General features: G+C 39.9%; 1 protein-coding gene across 6 annotated transcripts in view; it reads left to right on the top strand.

The window, feature by feature from the left end:
• Window positions 1–16,976, top strand: part of LOC129765694 (protein qui-1) — a 206,995-nt gene that overhangs the window by 138,186 nt on the left and 51,833 nt on the right. For all 6 annotated transcript variants that reach the window (XM_055766108.1, XM_055766112.1, XM_055766111.1 and 3 more), the window contains exons 9-10: window positions 1,500–2,400; window positions 2,545–2,745. In XM_055766108.1, the coding sequence (XP_055622083.1) occupies window positions 1,500–2,400; window positions 2,545–2,745 (1,102 nt within the window). The remainder of the gene's footprint in view (window positions 1–1,499; window positions 2,401–2,544; window positions 2,746–16,976) is intronic.

The following is a 16,976-nucleotide window of genomic DNA, read 5'->3' as shown; positions in this document are numbered from 1 at the left end:
CGGGACATCGGTAAGATGCTGGGAATCGTCCAACCCACGGTCAGCAGAGTACTAAAACGATACTTCGAGAACCTAACCATCGACCGGAAGGTGAAGAACGGCAAAAATGGATGCTCCGTCAGTGAAAAAGATCACAAGCGCGTAGTTAAGCAGTTTAGACGTGATCCGAGAAGTTCGGTCCGGGATGTCGCCAATAAGCTGAATTTGTCAAGTTCATTCGTCCAGCGGACTAAGCAGCGGGAGGGCCTGCGTACATACAAGGTTCAGAAGGCTCCTAACCGTGACGAGAGGCAAAACATGGTGGGGAAGACACGAGCCCGGAAGCTGTACACCGAAATGCTGACAAAGCCGCATTGCCTGGTAATGGACGACGAAACCTACGTCAAAGCGGACTTTCGTCAACTGCCGGGCCTGTTGTTCTTCTCCGCAGAGGATAAATTCAGCGTTCCGGAGGAGATTCGCAAGCAGAAACTATCCAAGTTTGCCAAAAAGTACATGGTGTGGCAAGCGATCTGCTCTTGCGGAAAGCGGAGCGCCCCCTTCGTGATGACCGGCACGGTAAACGGGCAGGTTTACCTTAAGGAGTGCCTACAGAAGCGCAATAGAGAAATATTGGGCGATTATGAAGCAGGCCCTCCGGAAGAACCCAAAAGTTGTCAAATCGGAGGCGGACTTCAAGAGAAAATGGATTTCTGTTCAAAAAAAACTACAACCTGACGTTGTACAGAACCTTATGGACGGGGTCAAGAGGAAGGTGCGAGCATACGGACTTGGGCTCGAAATATGAATAAAAAGAAAATGCCAAAAGTTGTTTAATAGTTTTTATTTTACTGTCTAAAATTTTCAAAAGGATCGGTCTACTGGGCGAATTTCTACAGCGTTTTTCCGTGATGCAATTTGATGTGACACACCCTTTACGATATGCGATCAGCTTGTGTATTGTTCTGCGAGAGCAAGACTGATTCAACAATCAATTGTCGTCAACTGATTCTACAATAGACTATTTCAGGGCGACCAAACCATTCTTCTAAACAGTTATTTCTAAGATTTTGCAGCATTCTAAAATAATATTCGAAGTTATTAACAGTCGACTTGAAAAATCGGTCATGACAATCAAATTTTATTTCGTACCATGTACTTTTGAGTATGAACCTTATTACTTGTTGAGTACGAAAAAACTGAACTGAAAGGTTGACGTGAATGACGTGAATAAGTTTATAAAAAACGTCACCATTATCGTCATAATTTCAATAAAAATTAACTTCTCCACAAGAATTTATACCCAAATCAATCATAAGCAAACGTTCCATTTTCATATCATCATCAATGACAGCCGGTGTCGAATTTGGAACCAAATTCACCCTTATGATAAACTCCAGCATAAATTTGAAAACGCAATACTTCGGCGCAATTCCTTTTACACACAGAGTAATGACATCGTACCTTGTTTGTAATATAAATCATCTTCTCTCCCTCTTTCCATGTCTGTTTATTTACAGGAAATTTTTCACGAACACTCGACCCACCTAATGTACTTGAATGAACATTTGAATGCCAGCAAATACATATCATCTAAAATCCCGGACCGAATACGGCAAAACGTGCAACTGAATTATCGTTCGGGGAGTCGGCATCCACCATATTTCATTTACGGTGGCCATGGGAGCGGTAAAAGTACTTTGCTATCGCACATCTATTCACAGGTGACCGGCTGGTTCGAACACATTAAAGTGCATCGTGTGATCCGTTACGCTTCCGCCACTCCTCGCTCAGCCTACAACCTGGAACTGCTGAGAGTGATCTGTCAACAGCTGGCAATTATCCTCAACATACCGGAGGGTTATTTACCGAAGGATGCCTCTTTTGATCCTCTTTACATAAATAATTGGTTTCAGAATTTGCTGAAGCATTGCGAAGACTTGCACCACGACATACTATTTCTCTTCATTGATGACCTGCACAAGTTGAATCCTCTGGACTGCGACATAGTGGCCGCTCTCTCGTGGCTTCCCATCAGTCTGCCCTGGAATGTATTCTTAGTGGTGTCAACGACGGTGCCTATAGAGTCACTCAAACTCACCCCAATGCAGAAGGAACGCTTCAAAAATGCGGATTATTTCTTCGATCTCTCGTTGGTACAGAATGAGACAATCGTACAAAAAGTTGATGCCTCGGAAACTTTCGAGCAGTACGTGAACAACATATTCGATGTAATGGAACAACGTTTCGGACTCAAAGGCTTTAGCAAACTTGCTATATACATAACATGCTCTGAGTACGGACTGACTGAGACCGAATTTCTAGAGCTTCTTATGCCCACACAGGATTCTGAAGCTGTCATCGACACAAGAGAAGGTGGATTTAACTTCTCCACCTTCCGCACAGTCCGCAATGAAATGAGTATGTGCTAGTTTAATTCCTTATTACTTTAGTTGCACGACCGGAAGTGTTCTAATCAACTTTTTTTCCCTCGCTTCATGTGTAAATCCCATTTAAATTTTTTATCCACATGTCATCAAACGACACGCTTCCGCCGCACACCAGGAGCCCTTCTGCGGGAGAAGCTAATGTCCGGAAAGTTGCTAATCGTCTGGCGGCACAGTCTGTGCTCGGATATCACAAAAGTGCGCTATATGACACCGGAAATCTCCAGAGCAATTCACTCGGAAATTGTGAATTTGTTTTTCCCGCCAGACAACGACGAGAGCGACGAGATCTCCAGCGAGCAGCAAAGCAGAAAATCAAGTAAGTTCAGTGTGTATGTAGTTTGGGTGGCGGGATTTGAACTTGAGTGGTAACGAAGTGGAAATAGCAATATGTGGGGACACTTTCAGAGTTTGATGCGAATGGGGACAGTACTAGAATTAGCCTACAGTGCATTATGATGTGGTAATATTCTATCCCATTTAGCTCAGTGGTTCTTTTGTTGTCTCTTCTCAAAGTATCCTATATCTAATCAATATGTGTTTATTTACTGCCTTCATTTCTGTGGATTCTTACTTCCTTATGAGTATTCAAATTACGGAATCGGTTTCTTAGATATCATCTGTCATATTTGTGTATTCTAATTATTTTTTTATTTTATTGTCGTCAATCAAAATTGTAGACCAATACATTCTTAATACTACTTAAAACTAGTTACTTAAAACTAAAAAAAAAACTAAATAGAGCTGGCTGGATAATTTATCCGTTTAATTCAAAAGACGATTTTAACAACACATTTTTTATTTATTTATTTATTTATTTATTTATTTATTTATTTATTTATTTCGTCAAACCAGCGTAGACTAAATATGCTGCCCAAATATTAGAGTAAAATTCAACTATATCTTATTCTATTCAAATGCTCTTTGAGCATTGACCTTGACAACGTTACATCAATTATTTCACTGTGTTCGTTACAGAGGCTTATCATACGATTAATACGACTATATTTGGCATAATTCGTTCTTCGGTAATCTATGTAGAAAATGTTAGGGTTTCTCAGGTGCCTAATCGGTGCGTAAAAATTTAGGTTTCCTAATATTTCTTCTGAGTCCACTCGTTGTGATATGATGTCAATAATAAATAGAATCATGGCAGAGTTCCGACGTTGTTTTAAGCTTTTCATATTGATTAGCATGCAACGTGCCTCATATGGAAGGAAGGAAGGTATTGAATTAGAGAGACTTTAAACTCTGAGAGTTCATTCGTCTCTCTCATATGGAGGGAGATGGTATGAAGACCAGCCTAGTTCACGAAGTTCAAATAATAGAAATTGTTTTTGTACAGAGTCCATTCTGTCTTCGTGTGAAGTTATGTAGGGGGACCGTACAATACTACAGTATTCGAGAATTGATCTGACGTATGTTTTATACAATGTTTTTATTGTGTACGGATCGTGGAAATGGTAACTAAAGCGTTTGATGAAGCTCAACATATCATTTGCTCTATGGATGATTGTATTATAATGGTCAACGAAGGTTAGTTTTGAATCTAAGATCACGCCTATGTCTCTTACTCGTTGACATCTACTGATGGTTGATTTCCCAGCTTAACACCATTGTTCAATGGTGTTCTTCTTCTTGTAAAAGTAATCAAAGTGCATTTCCTAACATTAAGCTGTAATAAACTCTTAGTGTACCAATTATAAACTATGTTAACTTCATTTTGGAATGATTGAGAGTCTTCTTCATTCTTCATTTCCATATACAGCTTCATATCATCTGCGTAGATAAGTGCCTTAACACTATTAAGAAAAACGCGAACGTCATTAACAAATAAAATGAACAAAAGTGGCAAATATTGGTTTTGAAATTTTTCCATTAAACCTTACTATTTGCGTGCGGTCAGTCAAATATGATTCTAGCCATTTCAATAGCTTGACTTCTATCCCTATTTTTTGAAGTTTAAGAAGCAGTAATGGTATATCAACACGATCGAAAGCCTTACTAAAGTCAGTGTATAGAGCTTCAACATGATTACCATTATCCATTGCATTCAAAGTGAATGTGACAAATTCCAGCAAATTTGTTGTTGTTGATCGTCCTTTGAAAAAAACGTGTTGCTTATTCGTAATTCGTGTCTTTAGTTGTTGAAAAAGTTTTTGGTTTATTATGGCTTCAAAGTGTTTTGGAATGCAAGAAATGATTGCTACTCCACGATAATTTCTTACACAGGATCTGTTACCGGATTTGAATATAGGTACATGAAAAGAGTTTTTCCATATTTTTTGGAACCTTTCTGATTCCAATGACTCATTGAAAAGCCATAAAAGTGGATGAGGTAATTCAGATGCCAAATTTTTTTTAAAAACCAGTGGAATTCCGTCAGGACCTGGCCCTTTTGAGACATCAAGCTTATTTAATGCGTCAAAAATTTTAATGTTAGTTAGTTTTCTGACAGTTGCAATTTTTTTCTGGGTCATTCACCACGGTATCGTCAAGGTGCATACGTGATGGGAAACCATTGCTTTTTAATTTTGTTTTTATGTAATTAAAGAAACTTTTCGGGTTAGATTTTATGTCCGACTCTGTTTTTAAGTTGTAATTTTCAAAAGCGATTTTAACAGTTGAGTTGAGCTGTTCGCAAATGTTTAGATATTTTTCGAGATGAGCGTCAGATTTGTATTTCTTATAAATTTTATGTGCCTTCTGTTTTTTATTTTTTAGATTCTTTATGTTTTGATTAAACCATCGGATACTTTATGTTTATATTTCTCCTTTTTCGTCTAGTTGGTATCTCCTTCTCTATAATTTCATTGATCATCGAGTAAAAAGTCGTCACTGCTACTTCAATGTTTTCCACACTTCTAAATATATCCTGCCAATTGATATAGTTAAGCTTACACCTAATTGATTGGTAATTTGCTTTAGTGTAATAAGAGACTTCCTCGAATTCATATTCAAATGGTTTTTGGGCGTTATCTATAAATATAGAATATTCGTATGAATATTCGATAGCTGTGTGGAAGGCTTCATTTTTCCAAAGTGGAGTTAATGATTCAGTCACACAAAAATCTTCGGTCATATTTGTCAACAAGAAATCCAAGAAGCATTTCTGTCGATTATGAACTTGTCTCTGTGGCCATAATTATCGAGAAATTATGACATACAACTGCCATCACTTTGCGCGTAAACCCAGAAATGGTATCCGGACTAGAGTATTTTGTGCATTCATAATCCATCAAGAAAAAATTAGCACAAAAAAAATCTTTATAGAAATTTCTTTCACATATCATACGTTCTGTCTGCTTTCGATTGTTTTGTTATTCAACATGCCAGAAAATAGGCACTGCAAGAGATATTATCTAGAGGAAGTAGCACAAATAGGACACATGGTTAAGTTTAGAACTTGTCAAGACATCTCAAACTGGTAAGGTACTGGTACGTATACCCTAGAGTGAAAATGGTTACTCCAATTTCCGAGCGGAACTTTCGGCAAAATGTTGATTCCCGAGGAAAAAACCTATGCTGAATTTGAGCTCAATCGGATTTTATTTACTATTGTCGAAAAGACGTCAATTTGAGTTCTTTTGAATATCAAAAAATCACCCAATCGAGGCTTTCAAAAAAAAAATTCATATCAAATGTCTTAGAATTGCATGAAACGTCGAGATTTTGCATAGAATATTTTTTTGCGGGAATCAACACTTTGCAGGAAGTCCCGTTCGAAAATTCGAAGGTCACTTTTTTCACACACATTTATTGGCAATCTAGTATACCCCAATATCCTTGAAATCGACGATATATATATACGACTAGTTTAGAAAAACACAACGAAATCGTCTGAAAGTCGAAATCTTAACCTAAGTTTATGTGGATGTCAAAATTAACCCAGCTCATATCTGCCCAACAATTCGTCCGCTAAGGTGTTCCACACCCAGTTTTTGCAAAAAATTTCATGTACCATAATGGAAGATGAAACTTATGTTCTCGAAGACTTCAAACAGCTTCCGGGTCTTATACTGCAATGCGAAGGAATGCCGTAGCTGAATGTTTTCGGACCAAGAAGCAGTCTAAATTCCCCAAGAAGTACTTGGTTTGGCAGGCCATATGCAGTTGAGGCCGAAAATCCAAATCTTTCGTCTCTACCGGCACTATCAACAAAGTTGTCTACGAGAAGGAATGTCTCCAGAAGCGGTTGCTACCATTCATAAGAAGCCGCGACTCTCCAGCGTTGTTTTGGCCAGATTTGGCCTCTTGTCACTATGCAAAATCCATCCTAGAATGGTATAATGCACATGAGGTCAAATATGTGCCAAAAACAGCAAATCCACCGAACTGTCCAGAACTTCGCCCAGTGGAAAAGTACTGGGCTCTGATTAAGCGAAAACTATTCGAAACTAAGAAGAAAGCGAATGGCATTAATGATTTCAAGAGGAGATGGAAAAGCGCCGCCGCCAGCATATCTGAGGATACTGTACGGAACCTAATGGCAGATGTTCCCAAGAAAGTTCGTGAATTTTACAGACAACGTAATTAACATCGAAGTAAGCTTTCTTTGTTTTAGATATAAGTCTATTTGACTGAAATAAACAATCGGTTTTGTTGTATTACGTGAATTTTTGTTTTACTGGCATCACCTTGGTGTCCGGAATTTAACGTGGACAGGCTTTACATATGGTCCTGTAAGAAGCCGCTGTCAGTGCCAGTGACTATACCAATGTTTTGACTGTACTTGTCGAAAATCTCCCCGAGTATTTAGATCAGACAAGTTGCTGCGTTAACAAAACAGTGCTTAGGAAATGACGACATAGATGTATTCAAGGGAAGCGATTCTAACATGCTGTCCTTCATCTCATTCGAAATTGGCATGAACGTAGAACTGAGATCCATGGCGCTCCACACGTCAACGTGGGCGAAAGGAGTACTTTTCCGTGAATTTTCAAACAACCGCTCGAAAAAAAGGATTTTTGAATCCCGTGAGAAACTCCGAACTAGCACTCTAATCGTGTTTCAAACGGCTAAACAATGATAAATCTCACATCACCAATGCAAGCTAGCGCGAAGGACTGAAAACATCAAGAAACCAGTCAAGGCTCGCAACCGAACGTGTTTTCGTAGATTATGGAGGATCCATATCTCACCGCCACAGTCGTGCAATCTAGTGTATTTTTCGGACGAATTCGTTCCGGCCCTACGAACGATTCTGATGACATGGTCTTCCAGCCTGCTTTAACAGGCGATTACGACAATTCTAGTAAGCTTTTGGTGCTCGATGCACATTTAACGAAAAAACGGTGTGTCCCGGATTGACTCCATTCAGCTGATGAATATGGGGCGTATTACACAAAGCAGAAAGGAAATCTCAGATCCCTCCAACTTAGTCGTGTCTTTCGCTGAACCCATACATCAAAATAGTTCCGATCCTGTGGCCAGATCCGGTGAGGATGTTTTCCACCCTGTCTACCTGGACAAGTTCAACCAGTTGCATTCGCTGTCTGATGTTAATCCATGCGCTTTCTTTATACAATCAGAACATGAGAGATCTCTGCACCAAAGCGAACGAGCTTCATTACCATTATCTAGTTGTGATTAGTATATTCGACTGCTGATGGAAACCGGGCTTGGACCCGATATATCTTACTTCGAGCTCTCATCAGACTACGCCTTTTTCCAAAATAATCGTAGGGAATCGAGTAGTACAAAAGTGGGGCAATCATATACTATCCCTAGTAGAGCTCTTTTAGGTTGTCAAATTCCGATTATTTTGAACAAATAGCTGCAGAGATACATCTACCCTATTCCTCAGTCATCACTTTCTGCAGTTATCTCCGATCAAACTCCGGGCTTCTGATATCTGCCTTGCTCATACGGCGGTCCAGTCCATTTATCATAAAAATGAGGGCCTTGACGTCTCCATCGTACTTGAGGACTCCAAGCTTCTTCATCTTGAGTGGCATTTGGACGAAGATATTAATGGTTACTTACCTACGAATGCATCTACCGATCAGGAACTAGTGTTAACGAAATCGGTGCTTGCGAACGGTCTGGTGCTAGTGATCAAGTTGAAAAATGTCAAGGAGAAATAAAGAAATGTGAAACTACGCTCACTCGCACCATATTCACGCATCGCTTTATCGAAACGGAATACAGAAATCTTCTGTCCTCCATTCACCAAAATTACGCTCAGAAAGTGTAGAATAACTTGAAGCCAATTCCGTTACACCTCAGTACTCTCAGAACACTCAACACAAACGCTTGGATACTAACCAATGTTGAACTTTCTGAATCCATTGCAAGCACCGATACGAGTTATTCCATAGTGTCTGCAGCACTACGTCTCCAGTGGTTAACTGCGGCTGCTTCAATCACATACCTCCTCACGAGATAATCCTCCCGTTGACTCGGTTTACCGCAATTGAGAACAATCAAGCACTTGAGATGTTGACTTACGCAAATTGGCCGCCTATACTGCTGAAGTATTGTGCTAGCACGCTAATTACACTCAATTTTTTTTATTTTACAAATGTCAACAGGTCTAACGTTTTCCCCAATCAACATAAATCTACTGCTTTTGCTACAACTACTACTATTTCTACTACTAGCTACATCTAACACAAGTGTCACAGAATAGAGCTTTTTAAGGAACGCACGAGACAGATAGTTTGTTATAACCGTATATGGTTCGTGCAGGTGGTATGTGTAAAGCTGTGTGAGCTGTGATGAATTTTTAAAATTTATCAACCGAAGGAGTTCAGGGCAGTCTATATTTGAAGAAATAAGGTCGGCAGTAAATAATGCCTTGGTTACCTCTCTTCTTGAAGCTAATAATTGTAAATCAATTAGCGATCTTCATACCTAGGAAGATTCAATGGGTCATTCCACGGCAATTTTCGAAGGGTAACGAACGAATTTCCGTTGAATCGACTCAATTCGGTGAATACTATTATTGTAGTACGGAGACCATACTATGCAGGCATATTCGAGGATCGAACGAACCAGTGCGCAATACAGTATACTACTGGTATACTACCGATTGCCGGGAATGTGGGATTTTGACAGCGGAAAATAACGCTCGTCGTCCAGCACGACCAACGTCTCGCGATAAGTCTTCATCATCCACCGGTACTGAGATTTCATGGTCGCTATCTGCTCGTCCGTGTACTCTGGGGACCTAGTCTTCTTCCGGCAGACGATGCCCTACTGCTTAAGGGTTCTGTGGATGAAGGAATGGGAACAGCGAAATTGTCGCGAATTTCACGCAAACTCGTACCGTCCTTGTTGTCGAACAGTTTTTACAGAGATTCCTTCTTCTTTTTCCTCATGATCTTGCGGGATGTCGGGATCCAATAAACAGTGCTCACCGGCACATTTTCGTCCCGAAAGTGGTCTACTGTAAACTTTTTCCTTGACTCTCACGCGTTTCGAAGAACCGTATAACGCGCTCGAGAAGTGTTTGTGTTTCGGCGCCATCTTTGATCGAACCAACAGCACCCGAGCGAAAAGAAACGAGCAACCCGTTTTAAAGGAGCCCAGAGAGCAATTCTTTCGGTGAGAAAAAAATTTACGCTCTTTGCTTTTTTACAGAAATGTATTGAAATCATTCCAATTTTTTATTGAACACCCGTTAGTTCATCCAGTTGCACATTGTCCACTAATTATTCAGCTTCCCTTATATCTACCTGCTGGACCTTAGTTGAAAAACATGTGTATTATTTATACAAGATCTCAAAATATTTCGGTGCTTTATAAGAATCTACGCTCACATGATAGTATCATCAATTTCAATTAACCATAGAAGGTATGACGCTACGATTTTTTTTATAAAAAGGCATTTGTTTGAAACATTGAACTTACCTTACCTGCCTTTTTCCATGTTTTCTTCATCAGAAGCCTTGGCCATTTTCAGGTATAGCACGAAATCCACCCTTGTAGAAATTTAGTTGTTTTGAAGCGATCCAGCTTTATCCAAATATTGATTTCTTCATAGAATCGGAACCGCTCTTCAGAAAAAGCCGAAACCATGTCCCTGTAGAAAAATATAGTAAATCACCCAGTCCACTCTTTCTAAATTATTGTTGACAGATCAATGGACATGTGGTCTGGCGTTGTCATGCTCTAAAATTATCTCGTCATATCCATTCTCCCATTCCGGTCGTATTCATACTTTTTCAATCTGTGACAATCAATCGTCTACTATTAGTTGCTATCTTCTGTATAAAAAAACGACGTTATCCCGCTATGTTGCTTAGCAACCGTCGTCAACGATGGTTCCTTAACATTGAGGTCATAGTAGTCTAGGTTGCAAACTATGTATGATAGAATCTATCATCTATCTATTTATATAGAAATGGATTTCGGTCTGTCTGTCTGTCTGTCTGAATCTTATGGACTCGGAAACTACTGAACCGATCGACATAAAAAATTTATATGTGGGGGTTTTTGGGGCCGGGAAGGTTTTCATGATAGTTTGAGACCCCTCCCCCCTCTCTAAGGAGAGGGCTGCCATAAAAAATGAAACACCAATTTCTTTATCACTCGAGAATTAATCAATCAAATGTAACCAAATTAGGCATCTGGAGGTTTTAGGGGATACAAAACCTTTCTATGGCGAATAGACACTCCTCTCGTTTCTCTGAGGGGGAGATGGGCTGCCATACAAATGAAGCATACATTTCCGCATAATTCAAGAACTAATCAAGCAAACGGAACTAAATTTGGCTTGTGGAGGTTTTATGAGGAAGAAACATTTCTAAGGTGGTTCGACACTCCACCCTCTCTCTAAGGGGGTCTACAAATGAAACACAAATTTCTGCATAACTCGAGAACTAATCAAGAAAACGAAACCAAATTTGGCATGTGGAGGTTTTAGGAAGCAATAAATGTTTCTATGGTGGTTCGACACTCCTCCCTCTCTCTCAGTGTGGGCTGTCATACAAATGAAAAACAAATTTCTGCATAACTCGAAAACTAATCAAGCAAGTGGAGCCAAATTTGGCATGTGAAGATTTTAGGGGGCACGTAACGTTTCTATGGTGAATAGACACTTCTCCCCCCTCTCTAAGTGGAGAAGAGGGGAGGGGTCTGTCTTTATTCTATCATATTTTCTGTATCAAACATTTATTCCATGTATCGGAGAAACATGTTGTTACGGACCCAGATAGCAGGGCCGGTAATAAAAGTTATTTCAAACACAAATAAGCGCATAACAAATATGCAGCGCGATAGGCGCATTTTCAAAACAGATTAAGCAATCAATACCAGCGAAAAGGGACTGTTTCTCTTCCTTAGCTTAGGTTCGTTCCTTATCGCATAAGGGCGAAGAAGGAAAAAGAGCGTGTAAGATGATATGTTTGTTTAGGTTTCCGTGCGGAAGGCAAAGTCTAATTGCTAGCCGCATGGTCTCGCCCCTTATCGCATGAGAGCGAAGGGCCGAAGAAAGAATAGGACGCTAAACGCATGCGTTTAAGCGATAAGCAGCATTTATGACGCATGCAAATGTTTTTGTTTGAGACCCTACGCGGTGGCGTAGTGGAGGAAGAGAAACAGAAATTCCCACGCTGGTAGATAAGATTAGAACCGCTCAGAACAGGCGGGTAAGATTTATCAGGCAGCCAAATTTTATTGAAACCTCTAAGTGAGGGCGAAGGACCGCAAAACAAGCGGATAGAAATAGGAGATAGACAAACCACGGCTCGGTTGTCTGAGCAGGGGAGGGAGATCTTTTTTCTCCCTCACAATTATAGGCTGGGTAGGAATCTCGGGTATATAAACTTAAGATTCTTGCCCAGAAAATCAGTTCAAGTTCAAGTTCAAATTCAAATCTAAGAAGTACAATTTCTTTTTTCAAACAAATCAGTTCAATATTTTGGATTTAAAGTTCAAATTCAGTTCAATTACAAAAGTCCAACTTGTTAAATAAAGTTAATTAAGTTCAACTTTAAAAGTCCAAACGTAAGATCATTTTATTCTAACTCTACGAGACTAACCGAGGAGACCGGCAACCATCACTATCAGAGTTCCTAACAGGGAAGGAACTCGAAATAAAGGTATAACCAAAACGACCCAATTTTCCCACCCGAAAGTAGTTACGAGTTTCACTCGGACGGACCAATCTGGAGCCGTCTGATTCTGAAACGTATTCGTGTTTACGGGAATTTTGGAAGGGGCTTAGCCCGTAAGAGATCAAACAAGTCCAGGGAAATAGGTTCCCTGGCTTCGTCGCATCTTGACTCCCGTGATTCATAGGCCTCAATTGCCGACATCTAGGGAAATAAGTTCCCTAGATTAATCACGAAGCGCTCGAGAGAGGACGAGCGAAAAGTCTTGCCTTCATAGCAAGCATCTAGGGAATTTCGAGTTCCCTAGATTACACATGTTATTTGCAAGTGGTTGAACAATCTTGAACGGAAATTGTGTCTGAAAATAATCTGATATTATAATGATGAGTTTTGGTAGAAGTACTAGGATTTTTTTAGTAAAAGGTAAATTCAATGGGGTCAATTAGAAGATCAATCAATGGACAGTTCTGCGATTGGACTCATGAACTTGCGCTTTGTAAGAAAACGTGAATGTTTGAAGGTGTTGATAACAAAAAACACGGGACGAAGTTTGCCGGATCAGCTAGTTATATTTAGAAACGTGTTCAGTACTCAAACGATTCTCCTGTTTTCTACAAAGTTTTTCCTCTTAAAATTTACCACCTTTTCGTGGTATTGTAATCAACGTGATGCTTAGTACAGATCGTTTATTAATTGTTTAATACCTGAATGTATATGATTAACAACTTTTAGGAATGTGAGAAAAACATTCGTAACATTTTTTTCTCATAGTTTAAATCCCTAGAGATGTATGAGCGAATATGGTTTCACAAGATTTTTATGTAACAGAATTATATTTTTCACCATCCCCCCCATATAATTTTTGTTTTATCATGATGACGACTCTACATGAAACTAAAAAAAACTGCTGAGAAAGTTACAATTCTTCGACACATACAATCTCTATGAGCATCTCCGAACACCACAGTGTCATCAGCAGTTAATTGTGTTGCAAAATCACGCCAAATAGGATTTTATGTTACCTTACACTTAATCACCCTAAGTAATTAAAAGGTATTTCGCTCGTGTTGTCATCAAAATTATAAGAAGCGTCCACAGTGTGCAAAGAAATCCTGTTACAATCAATTAACTTTCCGATATCACGACTTGGCTGTTGTGTTTTTTTTGTTCTCCATGAGAATGCCGAGAATACGACAGAGACAGAAAAAAAAGATGAAAGGAGATTGAAACTTTTCCCATTTCCGACCACCCGTGGGTTGATGGCTGCTAGCCGTGTTGCAAAAGGAGCCCAGAACAGCTGTGAATGGAACGGGATGAGAAAAAAGTATGTGTCGTGTAAGCTGTTGCACAAAATGTTCGCTGGGAAGAAAGGCTTGTTGTATCTGGGCTGAGGAACAGCACTCATTTATGCCGAACATAGTTGAGAGTGATGCAACAGTGTTGAACTATGCGGCTGATCTTGAGGGCGGAGCATTCAGACCAAATCCTTTAGCATTATGTTTCACCAAAATCGATACACAAATCGTCGTTTTGATTTCTTGAGCTTGAGCTTGGGTAGACTGTACAATTCGTAGTTGCTCTCCGCGATTGACCTGAACCAACCAAATTGCACAAAGAACACACAGAATGACGCTTGGGACTAGCAAGTCATTCTCGTTGTGGAATTTTCGGTGATTCGAGCTTTGAATGGTCAATAACGACGCCGGCCACGTCCTTACAGTCACCAGAGGAAGGGAAGGAATGTTAGTATGATATTCGCCGCCCGAAGGCCAGAAGGGTCGCCTCTATAGCGTGGTTCCCTAGCGTTTACCATGGAAGGGATAGTTGTTAGTGGGGAGGATTAAGAATCAGGATTCACTGCGGTAAGTGATGTGATTATGTTGTCATGGACCCTGACGCCGGATATTATTAATATTAGGTTACCTAAAAAGGTTATCGAAAGAACTCCTCTATGATGGCTCGAATCGACGATATATTATGGGATCGTTCGCGCCTAGTGCTCTATTCTAATCCCTGAAGGTTCTGAATGGGCTACCTGAGAAGGTAACCGAAGGAACTCCTCTACAATGACTTCAATCGCGTATTGACAACTTATTATATTCTTTTCGCGCATAGCACTCTCTTGTATTTTAAAATTGCTACACCGGAGATTATTATTAAACTACCTTAGAAATTAACCGAAAGAACTTCTCTACAATGGATCAAATTGGCGATTTATTCTATGGCTTTTCACGCCAAGTACTCTATTTTAGTCTCAAATCGCGATGTCGGAGGTTATTAATGGGCTACCTGAGAAGGTAACGTAAAGAACTCCTCAACGATAGTCCGAATCGGTGCTATGTTCTGTGTGTTTTTCGGCGTAGCACTATATCAGAGATTTAGAGCGCGACGCTGGAGGGCTATTAACACGTTGAGCCTCGATTTTTTCTTGCTATACTTTCCGTTCAGTCCGCATCTAGAGCATTTACACACTATCAGTTTCGGTCCCCGCTTTCCAAATTTATTTTATTTATTTTACAACGTGAAAAAATTCATAAATTCGATCACATAAAAAGTCACAGGTAATCACATATCGTAAAACATCCGAAGACAAACAAGGTTTCTTTATAGTAGATTATTTGTAACTATCAGTAACTATCAGATCAACGTTTTCCCGACGAAAAGCTTAACGTCAATTCCTAGGGACCAACACGGGGCTCAACGTGTTAATGAGCTACCTAAGATCACTTTTTGAAGCATAGAAGTACATATTCTTATCAATATAAATACAAACTACAGACAAACATAGTAAATTATGTGTGTGTAAGAAAGATTGATAGAGAAAGAGGGGGAGAATTCGAAACAAACAAAAAATTATCTCATGCTGCAGGCCGCTTAGCACGGCGCCATGCCGGCGATCTTGTACGGCGGCACTCGCACTTCGGCACACACACCTCGCACATGCAAAGCGAAAACTGACCGCTAGAATCCTTCAAATATCAATCGAGGTCACATCGATATCAGAGGAAGCCGAATCGTTTATAACAACCACAACGAAGAACACGATCGAACAAAACGAAATGTTTTCACTAACACACTCACAAGTGAAAAAAAGACTTCATCCGTTTCATCGTTTCACAAATCTATGTTTCCCAAGGAGCCCGATCACAAACGCCACCTCACGGTGAAAAAGTAATGAAATTTACAAAACCTTGCACACACCCGGAGCATAAATGTTGGCCGTCGGGCCCAAACTCAACACGTCCCCCCGTGTTAGACTACCACACATATTCCCCCAACACTCAGCAAAGAAGCGAGAGTTTGAAAAAAGAGAGAGACTGACCTTTCTACGATGATGCGATATTTAGAGTTCCGACAGTAGAATGTTGAAAGATAGAGAGACTAAGAGAAATGAAGTAAAAGAAATAGAGTAAAGTAAAGTAAAATGACTTAGCTTGTTTAAGTCATCCTGCACTAGCGCAAACACCAGTCACATGCCACGGTTTACATTGATGTTCTCTCTGAAGACCTCTCCGCACTACACACACATAGGACGCAGCCATATGTGTCGTCACACACAAAGGATAAACAAAATGGAGGCTTCGCAAAACTTCGCGCACCGCGTATTAAATTACTGGTTAAACATGTTGCTGCAGTTTTCTCCGATTCATTTAAACACAAAAACACATTTTGAAAGCACCTCACGACGCAACATTTGCTTCAAACAAGCGCTTCGGATTATTTTTTAGAAACAGTGCCCTTTTTTCTATTACGATATTGACGCTTCGAGAGAAAACCCGAAATATAGATATACACAGAGCGAACGAAAAACACAACCGCACTCGATCACTGCTCGCGCGAGACTCTCCACAAATCGTCGTTTCGATTTCTAACAAAAATGCCACAGACAAATCAGATTTTTGTTCCTCGCGAATCGACCGATGGCAAACAAAAGGTTTCTAATCTAGTTTCTAAATTTGGCCCTATTTAACATTCAATTGTTCCAATATCTCGAGAAAATCCTGACTAGATAACGACACGAGTGGGATAAAAGAGACGACAGCTGTGGTAAATTAATATTTTGAGGACCTTTTAGAATCTCACTACAGGGATGGGATTCAATTATTAGGAAAATTTTGCACAAAGTCTACTGACCCAAACCAAGAATTCGCTTCCATAATTTTACCATTACGCTCCAACGCACAATGTTCGCTAACAAAGAGTCCCGTATTGGCAAGACAGTTCGCTTGATAAGAACAAAAACCAAACCGCATTTTTTAAGCGCAGAATATATAGATGAGATTATACTGTCAGATAAAAGCAAGACAACAGCTGTGAAAGGTCTATTTTAATTTATTCCGTCTTCCACGTCTTCCTGGATTTCCGCGAAAAGAAAAAAGCGCCACTTATCGGATTGGGGTTTTCCTTCTCCGAAACTCGTGCTACTTGGTTTAATCAGCCTTGCTGTTCTTTCACAAAGGATGCAAATAATAGCAAAATTCAAATATGCAAA

This window comes from Toxorhynchites rutilus, chromosome 2 (genome assembly GCF_029784135.1).
Source record: "Toxorhynchites rutilus septentrionalis strain SRP chromosome 2, ASM2978413v1, whole genome shotgun sequence".
In the NCBI taxonomy this organism is placed as follows: Eukaryota; Metazoa; Arthropoda; class Insecta; order Diptera; family Culicidae; genus Toxorhynchites; species Toxorhynchites rutilus.
The sequence above is the reverse complement of the archived record's forward strand: the minus strand, read 5'-3'. Positions and strand labels throughout refer to the sequence as shown.